Source organism: Phacochoerus africanus, chromosome 15 (genome assembly GCF_016906955.1).
Source record: "Phacochoerus africanus isolate WHEZ1 chromosome 15, ROS_Pafr_v1, whole genome shotgun sequence".
NCBI lineage: Eukaryota > Metazoa > Chordata > Mammalia > Artiodactyla > Suidae > Phacochoerus > Phacochoerus africanus.
In genome coordinates this window covers 87,376,717-87,392,664 of record NC_062558.1, presented here as the reverse complement: position 1 = coordinate 87,392,664, position 15,948 = coordinate 87,376,717, and the positions used below count along the sequence as shown (strand labels likewise).

At 47.4% G+C, this 15,948-nt stretch overlaps 1 protein-coding gene across 2 annotated transcripts in view; it reads left to right on the top strand.

Moving 5' to 3' along the window:
* Window positions 1-12,286, top strand: part of GRID1 (glutamate ionotropic receptor delta type subunit 1) — a 686,225-nt gene extending 673,939 nt beyond the window's left edge. The window contains exons 15-17 of one of the 2 annotated variants that reach the window (XM_047761782.1): window positions 2,151-2,391; window positions 2,653-2,743; window positions 11,631-11,693. In XM_047761782.1, coding sequence (XP_047617738.1) covers window positions 2,151-2,391; window positions 2,653-2,742 — 331 coding nt within the window. In that variant the 3' untranslated portion in view covers window position 2,743; window positions 11,631-11,693. Of the gene's footprint in view, window positions 1-2,150; window positions 2,392-2,652; window positions 2,744-11,630 lie in introns of both variants that reach the window. The other variant, XM_047761781.1, reaches the window with a different exon arrangement.
* Window positions 12,287-15,948: the final 3,662 nt, after the last annotated feature.

The window sequence follows — 15,948 nt, the reverse complement described above, 5'->3', positions numbered from 1 at the left end:
AGCTGTTCCTGGCACAGAGCCAGGCTGTTCTTAGCCAGTAAGAGGCCATGCTATGCTGGGTTCATGATGCTGACAGGGCAGGGCACTCTTTCCAGGCTGTCATCCTCCCTCTCCACCAGTCACAGCCCATGCATTGTCTTGGAGCTCAGCTTCAGCCTGTGGTCACAGCTGGCCTGCAATGCAGGTCCAGGGCAGAGACTGCTCAGATGGCCAGGTGGCTGTGAGCATCTCCTGACCCTACTGAACCACTGCTCTTGAACTGTGCACACCCCAGAGGGCTCTAAAAGGCCAGAGGGTTCAGAAAGGCCATTGTGGGTATTGTCAGCTGAATATCTCATCATTGTCAGTGGACCAGGCTAAAAGAGTCCTTCTCCACCGATAGAGAAACTTGGGTTTGAGGAGCCTAAGGGCTGTCAGTTACTTCTAGTTCCCTCTCCAGACTCTGGGATTACAGAAAGAGTCCATAAAATACTACAACAAAGGCAAATAGCCACCTAGACACCTACCTGGGGAATATGGGACTGGTGGAGTCACCCCACCTTTGCAAGCTGCCTGTTATAAAAAAAAAAAAAAAAAAGGAGTTCCCGTCGTGGCGCAGTGGTTAACGAATCCGACTAGGAACCATGAGGTTGCGGGTTTGGTCCCTGCCCTTGCTCAGTGGGTTAACGATGCGGCGTTGCCGTGAGCTGTGGTGTAGGTTGCAGACGCGGCTCGGATCCTGCGTTGCTGTGGCTCTGGCGTAGGCCGGTGGCTACAGCTCCGATTCGACCCCTAGCCTGGGAACCTCCATATGCCGCGGGAGCGGCCCAAGAAATAGCAATAACAACAACAACAACAACAACAAAAGACAAAAAAAAAAAAAAATCCAGGCTGCCTCTTACACCGTCTCAGAGCCCACATTCTTAGTTCTACCTGCTTCATTATCTTAATTACACATCCTCCTCCTCCTCATCCACCATTTCCAGCCTCATTGGCCACATTTTAGCTTCTCATACCTCCCGAGCGCTTACTGTAGACAAAACTTTCAAACGTGGTTCTAGTCTCGGGAGGCTCTTTGTCCTCCTCATTGGATGCCTTCCCCGCCAACCACAAAGGGATTTTGGCAAGACATTTCACCTCTCTGCCTCAGTTTCCTTTTCTATAAATGTGAGCACATGGAAGTAGACTTTTCAAAGTGCTGACATGAGAATTAAACAGGATTTGCCAGGCACTTAGGAGCCTTCCTGGCACATAGAGTGCTAGACCAGTGTGAGCTGCTTGGTGCCTGCCTGTCACCTCCTTGATGAGGTCTCCCCCCACCTCCAGGCTCAGCCACCCTCCCCAGGCACTCTTTCTTAGCACCTCTGCTTTCACTCTGTCATGTCCATCACAGCTTCTGTCTCCATATTGATGGCTCTCATTGTTTCCAAACCCAGGTATGTGTCTCTAGACCGAACTCTCTGCAGTGTTGAACATCGCTCTTGGCACAATGCAGGTGCTCCTCAAATGAGTGATTTGGTGAATCTTAGTGAGAGAGACTTGGGATATAGTTATTGACATTTGAAAGAAAGCCTTGCTGCCAGGCCACAGTCTGTGTGTTCACCTCATCCATTTCTGTACTTCCTGATTTTATCCTTCAAGCTCTCCCCAGGATCCCATGTGAAGGGTCCTTTTGTGCTTTGCTATTGGACTTGGCCCATTAGTGGTGGGGGGGGGTGGGAGAAGGCATCAAGGCTTTGAGGACAAGAGTGACAAAATCCCATGAGTGCATATTCACATATTGATTCTCCCTCAGATTCTTTTCCCACATGGATTATCATAGAATTCTGGGTAGATTTCTCTGTGTTATGCAGCACAGAGACTGCTGGCTCACTTTGTTGTACAGCAGAAATTATCACAGCCTTGTAAGTTAACTATACTTCAATAAAACTTTTAAAAATGATAAAAACTTTTAAAAATGAAAAAAAAAACAAACCCATGAGTGCTTTGAGGAGGATGCTGTGCCTGCAGAGTGGAGAATGGATTGGGAGGGGAGAGGCTGAGGCAGAAAACTACTTTGATGGTTCAGCATTGCCTACCGAGGGGCTGGCACAGTGGGGAAGGGGTCAGGGCCCCCCTGTGGCTGTGTTGATAAGGTCAGGACCGTGGCTCACGTGGATTGTATCTTGCAGGATCCTGGAACTGCAGGACACTGGGGATCTGGATGTGCTCAAGCAGAAGTGGTGGCCACACACAGGCCGCTGCGACCTCACCAGCCACGCCAGTGCCCAGGCGGATGGCAAGGCCCTCAAGCTGCACAGCTTCGCTGGGGTCTTCTGCATCTTGGCCATCGGCCTCCTCCTCGCCTGCCTGGTGGCTGCCCTGGAGTTGTGGTGGAACAGCAACCGGTGCCACCAGGAGACTCCCAAAGAGGTCTGTGCCCTGGGCCCTGCTTCTCCTTTCTGCAGCCTAGAGGCAGGAGAGTCCCACTGGGCCACTCGGCGGGCGGTTTTCGTCCAGTTAGTATTTGCCTCAGCCACTTGTCTGGAGACGGCAGTGTTTTGGAGTGGGGGATGGTGTTATTGTTTAATTTTGCTTTGCAAGCAAGAGAACAAATGCAGTGGGTTGTTTTCATGTTTGAACAAAGTGCCAAGGCACCAGCCATGGCCACTAAAGTCGTGTATTTATCTATAGAGCGGGTACAGCATGAGCAGCGCCAGAGAGCCCTTCCCCACCCTGCCCCGCCCATGCGCCTCCACCCTGACCTGGAGAGACCAGCTGTAGGGTAAGAGGGGAAACTGCATTCCTTCCTGGTTCTCTTTGGCTCATCAAGGGCCCTGCTCTCCCAGCATGTGAGGGGGGACGGGCCCCTGCCCCTCCCATCATCCCTTCTCCCTCTCTTCCTCCTCTTTGCACACATCCCTTCAGGCACACCCAGCACAGGGAATTCTGTAGCTCTGACTCCAGGTTCTAGGCAAGCTTCCTTCACCATGTGTGCCAAGCGTAAGCTGATTCTGCCTTCCACACTTCCTTCTCTCTGGGTTTTGCTCGTCTTCAAGCTCAACAGATAGATAGATAGTTAGATAGATAGACAGACAGACAGACAGACAGACAGACAGATGGATAAAATCTTCACAAAGTTCTCCTGGAGCCAGTTCCTCTAAGGGAGGATGACAAGGAGCATCATTTGGCAATAACACTTCACTGACGGAAACCTACACACAGATACTGTAGCACAAGCCCAGCCACCCCAGGGTAGGGCTGTCATTACGTACTACATATACCTCAGCAACTTCCTGAATCACAGCTTCACTCATAGGTTATGTTGATACAAACAGGTATAAATTGCGACCAAGAAGCAGTCAGGTAGCCAGCACCAAAATCAAAGAGGTAGCATCACCATGGCCACCATCTCTACATGGAAAGGCTGCCTGGCCACAGCTCCACATGCCAGTCTGTAAGGAGCCCCTGGCACGGCTGGGGGTGAGGACAGACTCTCCATTCATACCAGGCAGTGAGCCCTCTGTCATCACACTTAGTTTTTGCTGCAAGGGGCTTGCTGTTTGACTCAGTGTGCCCGAAATGTTCTGAGGACATCCCTCTTCCTCTCACCGTCTGTGTACCTCCATGTAAGGAAATGCAGGGCTGGAGTCTCCCACTGACTCAAGGCTCTCCTGTCACCCCTGGGTCACAAGAGAGAAGCAAGGAAGAGATGTAAGGAAAACATACTGAAAAGAATAGTTAATGGTCCCGTCTCTAGCTTCTTTTGCTACTAGAAAATTTTCAATGAGGATTATAGCACCCTGATTTCTGTGCTAATGTCCCTGCAGTCAGGGAAGGGGGTCAGGTTTTCCAGCTGGGCGAACATGGCACTGTCATGGAGGCACCATTCTGGGACATTGCACAGAGTTAACAAAGTCATCACCTCTCCCGGAGCTCTGGGGCATCAGCAAGGAGATGGGAGGGGAGGAGACTGCAGGGCATAGCAGGGGACTAAGTTGCCTGGCCAGGGAGGTTATATGTTAATCATACAGGGAATAGGAACCAGCAAAGGGGTGGTAACAACAGGATTTTAGAAGCCTGTATTTAAAAGCTTCATGAATAATGATAGTATTTAATCAAGAACTACTTTGTGTTACCGGTTTCCTGTGTTTTATGAGGCAGCATTTGCAATTAGGTGAGAGTGTCTGGTTGAGCTAAGAATTCCTCATTTGGGGGCATTGGCCATATTTCTTAAGAGCTAGAAACCTGCCTTCAGGTGGAGTCCTGGTCATATTTAACAGCTTATGCTGCAATGTCTTCAGAGTTTAGACACCTACTTGGGGAAGAGTAGTAATATGCGTTCAACCTCTTAATATTCATGTGGATTTGAGCTCATATTTTTTCTAAGGAATCAGATGATGATGTAGTTAACGAAGGCAGGTGAGTGCACCCAGCTCTACAGATGCAGTAAAGAGCCACCCTTGAGATTTATGGGGGAAGTAGAGCCATTGCTCTGAGCATAAAATATTCATGAAACAACGATGAGGACTGCACAAATGGGAGATGACATGAGGAGTGAGGGGATGAATAGTTTGTCACTGGGCTGGGAGCTTGGAATTCTTGTTGCTTCCCGCCTTTCCTGCTCTCCCTGCCATCCCTGCTTCATTGCAGACAGGGGCTGACTGAGGCTTGAGTGGCCAAGCAGCAGGTTTGCAGAAATAGCCAGGCCCTTCTGTCCTGGCCAGCAGGCCAGCTTCTGTCTGCAAACCCCCACATTGCACTCCTGCATTCCCTAGAAGATGTGTTGCTCAGGACACTCCTCTGGAATGAACACCTTTCCTGCCTTCACTCCTCTGATGCTTCTTTGACTCCACATAGAGACTTTCTTTCCTGCTTCTTTGCCCTCTTCATTCATGCTGACCTCATAGTGTCACTCCAAGGTTCAACAAGGGACAGTGTGTAAAGTACCTTGAGCAGCACCTGATCCATGGGAAGCTGTTTGGTGAGTGGTGGCCAAGGGGTTCTACCCTCCCAAGGACCTTGTGATGGGCAGTAAGAGATGCAGGGAAGAGGAGTCATATCTTAGGGCATCTCCTTAACTCTGCTGATTCTCTCAAAACCATTTGAAGAGGGCATCCTTCTTCTTGGAGAAATGGGAGTCACAGGTATCAGGGGCAGAACCAAAATAGGAATGATGTGTCCTCCACTAGGCCTTTGTGGGGTGTGCACAGGAGCAGAAGTTCCTACCTAGCCTTTTCAGAGGGTTTGAAAACGAAGGATGTAACTGAGGGTTTTCCCTGAGCCAGGATCCTGACCCCTAGCTAGGCATTTACATCCTCTAAACCCCAGGTTCAGAGCTTCTGCTGAAATCTGAGCTTGTCCCAATGGCTACACCACTATCTCTTGGCTTGAGAGAAAGGACAGTGAGTGAGTGTTTCAGTCCATAGCCCAGGGCCTTCCAGTAAGAAGGCTTTGAACACCTACCCTACACCAGTGTGTATCTCAAAATCAGCTGAGATGTCACCCCCACCCCGTTCATCTCTGTAGCAGCCTTGCCCCCACCCCCCATCCATGTAAACACCCATATTGGGTAGGATTCCAAATTGCTGCATGTGGTTCACCTGCCTGTCTCTGCCTTGAGTCTGTTGGTGCTTCTCCACTTTGCCTTCCCATCACTTTGCCCAGTCTCTGGAAGAGCGACCTCTCATTAAGGAGTGATGAATATAAAGTATTGAGCATCTTCACTGTGCCAGGGACCAAGATGGATGCTTCAGGAAGAATATTAGCTCATCTGGTAGTGGGAACTCAAAAGTGTTTATCGAATGAATGAACCAGTCTGGGATCCTTTAAAGAAAGCGTTATTAATGTTAAGTTGTTGTGGAATCATTGCAGCTGAATCAATGGCTTTGAGTTCTGGCTGCACATCAGAGGTGATTAATCTTGGAGCTTTTTAGGAGTTCTAGTTGTGGCTCAGTGATAACAAACCTGACTAGTATCCATGAGGACGTGGGTTTGATCCCTCGCCTCCCTCTGTAGGTTAAGAATGAAGCATTGCCGTGAGCTGTGGTGTAGGTCACAGATGCGGCTCAGATCTGGCATTGCTGTGGCTGTGGTGTAGGCCAGCAGCTGTAGTTCCAATTCGATCCCTAGCCTGGGAACATCCATATGGTATGTGTGCAGCCCTAAAAACCAAAAAAAAGAAAAAGAAAGAAAAAGAAAGAAAGAAAGAAAGAAAGAAAGAAAGAAAAGAAAGAAAGAAAAAGAAAGAAAGAAAGAAAGAAAAGAAAGAAAGAAAGAGAGAAAGAAAGAAAAAGAAAGAAAGAAAGAAAAAGAAAGAAGGAAAGAAGGAGGGAAGGAAGGAAAGAGAGAGAGAGAGAAAGAAAGAAAAAGAAAGAAAGAAAGAAAGAAAAGAAAGAAAGAAAGAAAGAAAGAAAGAAAGAAAGAAAGAAAGAAAGAAAGAAAGAAAGAAAGAAAGAAAGAAAGGAAGGAAGGAAGGAAGGAAGGAAGGAAGAATCGATCCTGGAGCTTTATAGAAATATAGATGCTTGGGTTCCATTCCCTAAAGGGTCTCGTTAGGCAGATCTGAACAACTGTCATTTCTAGAAGCTCCACATGTGTTTCTCATATCCTGCTAAGGATGAAAACCGTTGGTCTACACCATCATGCCAAGGGGAAGTTGGGTGGAAAAGAGCTCAGGTTTTGGAACCACGTAGATGTGGGTTCTCATCCTAATATCCCACTTATCATAGAATTATATAACCTTGAGCAATCCTCTTCACACCGTACCTGCCACCGCCACATACGATGGGAGGTGTCTGCTGGCCCCCTCTTCTCATTGCCCTCCCCTACAAAATCTGCAATTAACCCCATCAGAACTCTTTCTCACAATGTTCTAAAAAACTGCCCATCATCCCCTGAGACTACTTCCCCGACTTTGTTCAGCTTCTCTGCTCTTTACCCTGAGACTGCCACCCCCCCAGACGACTAACCCTTTGTGTTCAAGCAATAGATCATGTTGAAGGTGTTTGTCCCAGCCAGTTGGGTCTCATTTACCACCTGGTTAGACTGCAGTAACAGGAGATCACCTCCTACAACCATCCTAGTCAACTGGGAAGTCCCTCATCCCATTTTGCTCCTGCCCGACTTAAAATAGGGAGCCCTTCAACTACTAACAAAGTCAGTTCTAAAGAGTCCCAGGTGTAACTGGCTGTTACATAAATGAGAGTTTAGTTAATTACCGTTTTCCAGTACACTGTATTATTTCCACGTTGGTGAACAGCGGCTTAATTACAGAACTTTATCTCTGCAAGCCAATGCCCCGGAGAGGGTCTCCAGTAACCTCTGTTGGTACTTATGTTGTCATGTTTAATGTGAGGTGAGAAACACAGAGCTGGAATTCAGCCAGATTCATGGATAAATGCAGTCAGTGAATTTTATGCCATATTCAGGAAGGTCTGACTAGGTCAGTTACCTACAGTAAATTAATGAATGCAGCAGCAAGCTTCCAAGTCTCTTTCCACAGCTGTCATTACCTGGTTGAACACTGAAACCTTGAGATAATGAGGATGTAAACTGATGTAGTGCACATAAAAAAGCCCATTATTTGAATTTGCATAACATAATAGAATGCCCTATTTTGTCTAAAATATAGATAATTATTCAAATCACTCCTGCCTCTTTCCTTAAGCAGGCAGATTATTTCTGACTCCTATTTTCTTGGTCAGGGGGCCACCAGAAATGTCTTCACGTGTGCTAAATCTCATCCAGGAAGACAGTGTTTCCAGCATTTCCAAACATGGTAGTTTTTTCTGGTTCTCTCCACTTTAGGTACCTTTTAGGACACATTGGGACACTCAGAAATGGGCTGCATATGGTTTCCAGAGGTGATAAAGAGGGATTTGCTTTAGCTCTACTAATTTTCTTGTCCAGTTACACAACTCATCTAGAAAGCTCATGATGGCAATCTTCTTCCAGCATTTGATTTTGTGTTGAATCTACCAGCGGTAATAGAATGTGAATAGAATGAGGTCCTGATGGTGTGGAGAGGATGGATTTCTTGACTGCCATTTGGAGTGGGAAGGTCTCTTTGGAACGTGTGTTCAATTGGCCTGGACATTTTCTGTGTCCTGAGGTGGAGAGGTTACGGGCTAATGAGTAACCTCAGCTGGAAGTTGAGCTCTGCTGCACAGCTTTGCAGCCTTTCTTAGAACTGCTTCATTTGTCCTTAGTTGGAGGCAAGAAAAAGATACAGATTTAAAAATACTATATTTAAGGTCTTTCCTCCAAAAATACTGACTCTAGGGTAATTATATTGTCTCCACACCCACACTCTGGGCTGGTCTTTTTACTAGATGCTTTGATACAACCTGGTCAACTCCTCATTATGTGATTACTATGCTAGATTGGTGTCGGTGCCCTAGCACTTCTATAATACTTTTATAACACCCCCAAACTTCCTCTCTCTTGTATTTCACAAAGATTTCTTCCCAGTGACCTCTTTTGCTCACATGTTCTTCCAGAAGATTTTGGTTGGTTGGTCTTCCCCCAAAGCTCTCCTTAGGTCTGTTTTCCTGGCCTTCGGTAAGAGGGCTTCTTTCGCTTTGCCCCCACTCTCAATCCCCTGTCTCCCTCTAGACTTCCTTGGCAGGAAGTTCTCCCTTCTCCTGTATTCACTGTAGACACAATAGAATGGGAGCATCTCTGAACACTTGTCCTGGCCAAGTATTCCACTGACTCTGAGAAAAAGCCCTCTCCTCTAACTGCCAGAATCCAGAATGAACACAGGTGGGACCAAGACACACCTCCCACTTCAAATTAGTCTACTCTTATTAAACTACTTAGTTCCAGTCTCAAAAGGATTCTTAAAGCCCTGAAAAGAAAATACAAAGGAGGAAAAGGCAAGATTATGCATCTAACTAGTTCTTCCAATGATCCCAGGACCATTTACTTGGTCATCAGTTTTCCTTCATCTGTTAATAGCTCTGCCAGCAGGGGCACTCAGCTTGTCCATTCTTCTCCAAGCTTTGCTGACTGCAAAGAGAAGGGAAGTTGATATTATTAAACTACAAAAGTGTCTGAAATTCTCCTCCAGTTTTTCCAGCTTCCAGGCTTTCTGGTACCTGACTGTGCCCTTCATACATTTTGAAATGAAAATAGCCTCTAGATACAAATATTTACCAACATAGCCATGGCACTGACTTTGGCTAATGTACATGAGAACACTGTGTCAGAAGCTCATCAGGAGCTCACAGCAGCCATGAGAGGGCTGGAGAAGCGTGCTGGTTGATGGGCAGAAGTCAAGGCTTGTCCAGAGGGCTGGGGAGCAAGATCCAGGAGGATAGTCACAGAATAAGGTTTTCTGAAGTACTACCACTGTAACAGATGGAACGTCAGCCATCCTCTGTCTCTTTATCTCTTTGTTCAGGATTCAGATCCAATTCTATTGTCCTTACTTGGGTTATGGTCCTGCCTTTTGGATACAGGTAGGCAGAGCACTGTCAAACTGTTATCCATTGGAGAAAAGTGATTCCCCCAAAGCAAATAAACCATAGGGAAGATCGATGCTTGATGGCACTAAAAGAACCAATGCCTAGTATAATAGTTTAAAAACTATTAAAAATAGTGTATTTTTCAGGAATAGAAATAAAGTACGTAAATAAAACACAGATAAAAGAGCAAGGTTCACAGAGCTCAATCAACTATGCTTAATAAAGAAGAGATCTTGGATTTGGTTTGTTACGTATTTTACAAATTGTTGAAGGAGTTGGTGAAAGACATGGCATGCACCATATTTGGTCTGACTAAATAAAAGCCTGATCCTTTCTAGCCACTTCCCCAAATTTCACCCACTACACTTGCCACCCAGAGATGTCCCTAACTTGGAGCTGGTCTTCCAGCATCAGTGAGCTCAGCTCTGCTGTGTGGGACTTCAGATCACTGGAATTTTGGCTCTGCCCATATGGCCATATCAACAATTTCTGATGTGGTTTCTATCTGTGATACCAAGCCCCATAGCGTTGTCCACCCTCAAATCAGTTGGCTTTCTTATCTCCAGCTTCCTCCAGGCATGGAATGAGTTTCTCATTGTTGTATGAGTATTGTCAGTTTTCTTGTTTGGGAAAGACAGCAGGTGTCCCACCAGAAGCCAAGCCCTGTGTGCCAGTCATGAACTTAACAAAGTTGTGGAGAGAGCAGTGGCCCTGCCTTCTCCATGCCAGGGGTCATTGGGAGCAAGGAATGGATTGCAGAGGCAGCTTCCTTGCCTGAGGAAGGTTAGGTTGAGACTTCCTGGGGGCTAAATGCATGTTCCCTCATAGGAGAGGGGAGCCCATGCCAATTATTTAAGGTCACCTCTTCCTGGGGAATATCCTCTCTCATCAACCTCAGAGCCCAGAGCAGCCACTAGAATGGCTCTTGGATTTGTGTGGCTCCTTCTTTTTTCTTTTGAAATCACATTCAGAGCTTTTACGTTTTGTGGTATTTCTGACAACCCTACAAGGTGGGCAGGGGACAGCTTCCTCTCTGCTCCTTGGATGCCGATGTTAGACAGCCTGTGACGTTCGGTCTGGAGCGGAGCTTTGACACGGTATTTCTCTTGGTGTTTGACACTAGGGAAACATAGGGAATAACCTTGCCTGGCACATCAGCAGTACTTACTAGGGCCTGGAAATAGGACTGCAACTTCTAACACCTCACTGAGGGGCTGGCGTGGCTCTTCTGTGGACATCTGGTTTTGTTCCCCAGGTCACTGGGGAGAAAAGGAAGAAGTAGATTACATAGTCTTTGTCTTTAAAAAGCTTTCCAGCAGTTTAACCTCTTTGATTTCTTCTGACATTGTAGGCAAAATATCAAGGAATGATATTTGTTCTGCAAATAAATAATTGAACAAACAAAGCAAGTCCCTTAATGCCATTCACCATACGGAGAGAGTTGAGTGCGAGGGTCACCCATCTCAGCAGCCTCAACTCTCATGATACCAGGAAAGTCAGCTGACTTCTGGCAAGTCCTTTTCCTCACCATCACACCCCACCTCCATCTTCCTCCAGGACCCCAGCCCCATGAGCCTTCCAGACAGGGACATGCCCCTTCCCTGGCATCTCTGAAGATCTTACATGTTCCAGGCTTCCGGCGCTGCCTCTGCCACTCGCTAGGGTCATGATTCTAGGGAGGCCATGGACCTTCCTGAACCCAAGCCTCATTTTTGTAGGGTGGGGATGACCACACCAGGTCTTCTGAGCAATATGAGCACTAAATGGCAAATTCATGGGGCACATTAGGTGTTCAAGGACCATTCCCTTTTATTCCCATGGAACCTCTTTCTTCTGCTGTTTCTGCCAGTTGTTCAAAGCATCTTCTCCCAAGGGTTGCCTCTGGGTGTGACGGTGATTCTAAGCAAATTGTAGCAGGTAGGGGCCCACATGGTGATTCTAAGCAAATTGTGGTGGGTAGGGGCCCACATAGTGTCAAGTTCTGCTTGCTGGGTCTTTTCTACCAGGGCCAGGGGCCTAGGCTACTGGTACGGCAGGTAATGGAGGGCTGGGTATTTAGTTGAGCTGTGTGGTGGGAAAAATGGGGGCATGCTCACCCCACTGTCCAGCAGGCTGATCAGGCCTGGGGTCTCCAGCCTTCCAGAGTTTGTAGCCTTGCTTGGAGTGAGGGCTTGGCCTGACCCTCCCGTGCTTTGCCTGCAGGACAAAGAAGTGAATCTGGAGCAGGTCCATCGGCGCATGAACAGTCTCATGGATGAAGACATTGCTCACAAGCAGATCTCCCCGGCGTCCATTGAGCTCTCAGCCCTGGAGATGGGGGGCCTGGCTCCCAGCCAGGCCTTGGAGCCCACGCGCGAGTACCAGAACACGCAGCTCTCGGTCAGCACCTTTCTGCCGGAGCAAAGCAGCCACAGCACGAGCCGGACACTCTCGTCAGGGCCCAGCAGCAACCTGCCTCTGCCACTGAGCAGCTCGGCCACCATGCCCTCCATGCAGTGCAAACACAGGTCGCCCAACGGGGGGCTTTTCCGCCAGAGCCCTGTGAAGACCCCCATCCCCATGTCCTTCCAGCCCGTGCCTGGAGGCGTCCTTCCGGAGGCCTTGGACACCTCCCATGGCACCTCCATCTGACCGCGCCACCCGCCCTCCTCCCCGCCCGTCCACCCACCCGACCAGCAGAGCTTTTTAATACCAGAAAACAACACAAACCACACATACATACACGCACACACACACACAGAGACTCTTTCATTTTTCTTGTATATACCTGTAAATAACGACAGAATGGAGTGGGGTAAAAGTGTATTTTGAATATTCCCAATTTTCGAAGTCAGTAAAAAAAAAAAAAAAAAACACAAAACCTGTATGAATGACTTTGTAAATTTTGTTCTATATGAATAAAAACGCAAATTACTTGTGATCATTCTGAAGTGCCAAAGAAGCCCCCTGTTCCCGGGCCTTTCTGAGGGCGAGGGCAGGAGGGGCGATCAGATAAGGACGTCCCCTGCTGGTGGAGAGGGGAAGGTAAAGCAGCAGGTCCCTTTTGGAGGAGTCCCAAATGCTGCTTGCTGCCCTGTCCCAGAGTTTCCTGCTATGTTCCTCCTCTCCTGGCCCTTTGTTCTTCTTAGACCTCTTGCGTCGATAAAGAGTGAGCCTCGGGACAGTGTTGGCCTGACTCCTGGGTCCTTGTACTGTAGGGTGATCAACTGTGCCTACCAGCCTGGGACTGAGGAGGCTCCTAGGACTGGGGCAGTCCTGTTGGTCATCCTACTCCATGTCCCTGTGTGCTGTGGGCCCAAGAGAAGTGCCCAGGCTGAGGCAACGATCTCTGAGGGCTTTGAGGCTGACATGCACTAGGGTTATCCTGATGGCCTTGTTTTTTAACTTTCTTTTCCTAATTAGAACAATCAACCTGCGATCTAATCTGTAAGGAGAGCAGGCCCCATCATTGCCTTGGGGAGGCTGGACAGAGGCAGGCTTGTCCTTGTCTGCAGGGATGAGGGAGGTGTGAGGTGTGACATGAGGACCAGGTGAAGTGGGGGGCTGAGAAGCCGAGTCGGCGGAGAATATCCCCTTGGGTGTGGGACCCATGGTTCCAGGTCAAAGGAACCTGTTGGGAGTGCCCAGAATAGATCAAAGGGACTGTGTTCCTTCAGGTACGAGGAAGCCTTGGCTCTTAGAACAGTGTAAACTTTGTGTGATGTGGAGACAGGTAATTCCCAGCCCTCAGGGAAGTCACCCCAGAAGTAAAAGGATGTCTCTGGGTCCTATACCATGCAGGCAGTCTTCCCAATAGGGCTGAAACCCAGCATCAATCGTCATGCCCTCCTATGCCACTTTCTCTAGACCAGAAGCCCTCAAGCTGTGATCCAGCCCATAGCAGGAGCTGGATGAGAGAATCCCATAGTCTCAGAGATTCCAAGGCCTATCCCTGAGCTGGTGAACCTGCTTCTTAGGTTTATCTTCTTAGGAAACTCTGTTTCTTAAGGCTAAGATTATCTGACAATCCCACCTCCCTCCCTCTGTTGTGCTTTTTGGGGGCAATTAAACTGTAGAAGCAGAGGAAGGGGTGGGAAACACCAGGAGCAGAGTCATTGGAGTAATCGGAGCTGTATCACTTCAGCTCTTCATTGGAAGATAAAGGTGATTCTGCTTTCCTAGCCTTCCATGTTGGAGAACACAACCCACATCTGGCACCAAGAGGGGTGAGGCTTGCCCCAACCCAGCAGTAATGAGGGGGCTGAGAGCATGGGTCTGTGGTCATGGAGAAATACAAAGTCCTATTGATTGCCTCTCCTCAAGCCTTGTGGACTTATTCTGGAGATGTATTTATGAGGGTGATAACTAGCCCAGGATTGATTTCTTTCCCAAAGTCCCGCGTGATATGATTGAGCAGTAAGGAACGGCTGCATCACAGTCAGCTAAAAGCACCCTAGGGAGGAGAGTGTTTATAATTATGTTATTTATCTCTGGATGCTGAGAATGGCCTGATGTTAGTGCTACCAAGGCGATCCATTGACATTTTTCCATCAGAGCATGTAGAGCCCGGAGCTGAGTGCATGCACATGGGGAAGCTTAGGTAGGCGATGGTTATCCTGTGGGAGAACAGGCTTCATTTTCTTTCCATCAGCATTTTGATTGGGAGGGGGGATGTCCTGCCCTGGATGGTCAATTCTTTCACATATATTTCTCTATTTTTTTAACCAAATTCTCTTCTCACTGCCCTATCTCACACCCAAGTTTATGTTGTTTGGGTTTTGGTTTTGGTTTTTGTTCTTTTATTTCCATGAAATGACCTGTCTGTACCTGTATACTATGGGTGTCTTCTTGGATGGTTTTGCTTAGAATGGGTATCAGGGAGAGGAGAGGTGTGTGTATGTGTATGTGTGTGTGTAAGAGAGAGAGAGAGAATAAGAGAGCAAGTGCATCTTTGAAGGAAAGGTATTTGGCTTATAAAAAAAAAAAAAACCCTTAACACCCCATGGTATTATTCCTCACCATGTTTATTTATTTTTTTTTAATTTCCTATCCTTGACATGAAGGGAAATGATTGATATTCAAGAAAATTCTCTGAAAAAATTCTTCCCAACTCAGATTTCTGTGTCAGCTCAGAATGTACCTTTTCTTTCTTTCTTTCTTTCTTTTTTTTCATGCTTTGCTCTTTGGATTTATAACTCTGTTTAGACTATTCCGTACATTTTAGGTATAACTTGTGCCTTCAGACACTGCAAATAATAATCAGCATTTGGATTAAAGTTGTTTAATAATAAAACTTGACTTTGCTCCCTACCCTCTTCTTCTCTGGGGTGAAGAAATGCTATCTGCTTGTTCCCAGGCATGAGCGGGATTCTGTCCTGTTGGCATGGACTGTTGTGAGCAAAAATTCTTAGACTAAGTGGGTCTCAGAAATGCCTGGGGCAGGGAGCACGCCCTCCTCACTAGGTGTGTATACAGAGCAGCCCCACATTGCCTGGGAAGCAATGGGAGAGGCAGGCTGAGAAGCAGTTCTAATTTTTGGTTACCCTAACAGCTTCCTGTAGTATGTGACTTCTTGGAAAACCGCCAGGAGAGAATCGGGCCACGTTACCTAGGGAAGTGTTCCCATGACCTTGTAGAATGAACATCCTTTTAAGAGTTGGGTGACTTTGTTTCTTCTCTCATCTCTGCACCCACTCTGACCTCAGAGAAGTTGCTTCCCTGTGCTTCAGCCTTAGGGCTAAGGGAATGTCATTCTTTGTTGGTGTAGAGCTTAGCTTCTCCATTTCTGGCCCTCAGAGAGTCTGTGGCTACCATTTTCCAATGAACATCTGTATGTGCCATCATCTCTGGGGCCCTGGGGTCATCAGCCCGGGCCCTGGGCCTCCAGATTCATATACTCTCCAGTCTTACCTTTTGTATCACAAGGTTCACCTCTGACTTCTTGGCCTTTGCAGGAGAAACAATGCCACTGCAGCCTTGGGCCAAATAGACATAACATGAGAAGTTGGTTTTCATGATCAAGACATTTCAGTTTCTAGATATTCAAAGGAGCCTGTCTGGACCTTATCCTTCTGTCTCTACATCAAACGAGAAGCTTCTCCAATGTCAGGTACAGACTCCAAAGCCTGGGGGCAGGGAGGTAGAGACACCTCAGGCACTCCCATATTATCTGAACAGACAAATGGATCTAGACAGGAATCCCAAAGGGTTATATTTTCTTAAGAAAAAAATATGTTCAGTTCCTAAATTCTAAATCCTTCTAAATTTTGCCCAGGTGAAACTAATGGAGGTTCCCAGGCGAGGTGTCCAATCAGAGCTGCAGCCGCTGGCCTATGTCAGAGCCACAGCAATGCAAGATCCGAGCCTCGACTGCACCTACACCACAGCTCACAGCAACACCAGATCCTTAACCCACTGAGTGAGGCCAGGGATTGAACCCAAAACCTCATGGTTCCTAGTTGGATTCGTTAACCTCTGAGCCACAACGGGAACTCCAATCTTGTCTTTTCAAGCACTGAAAGAAGACGAAGGACACATAAGG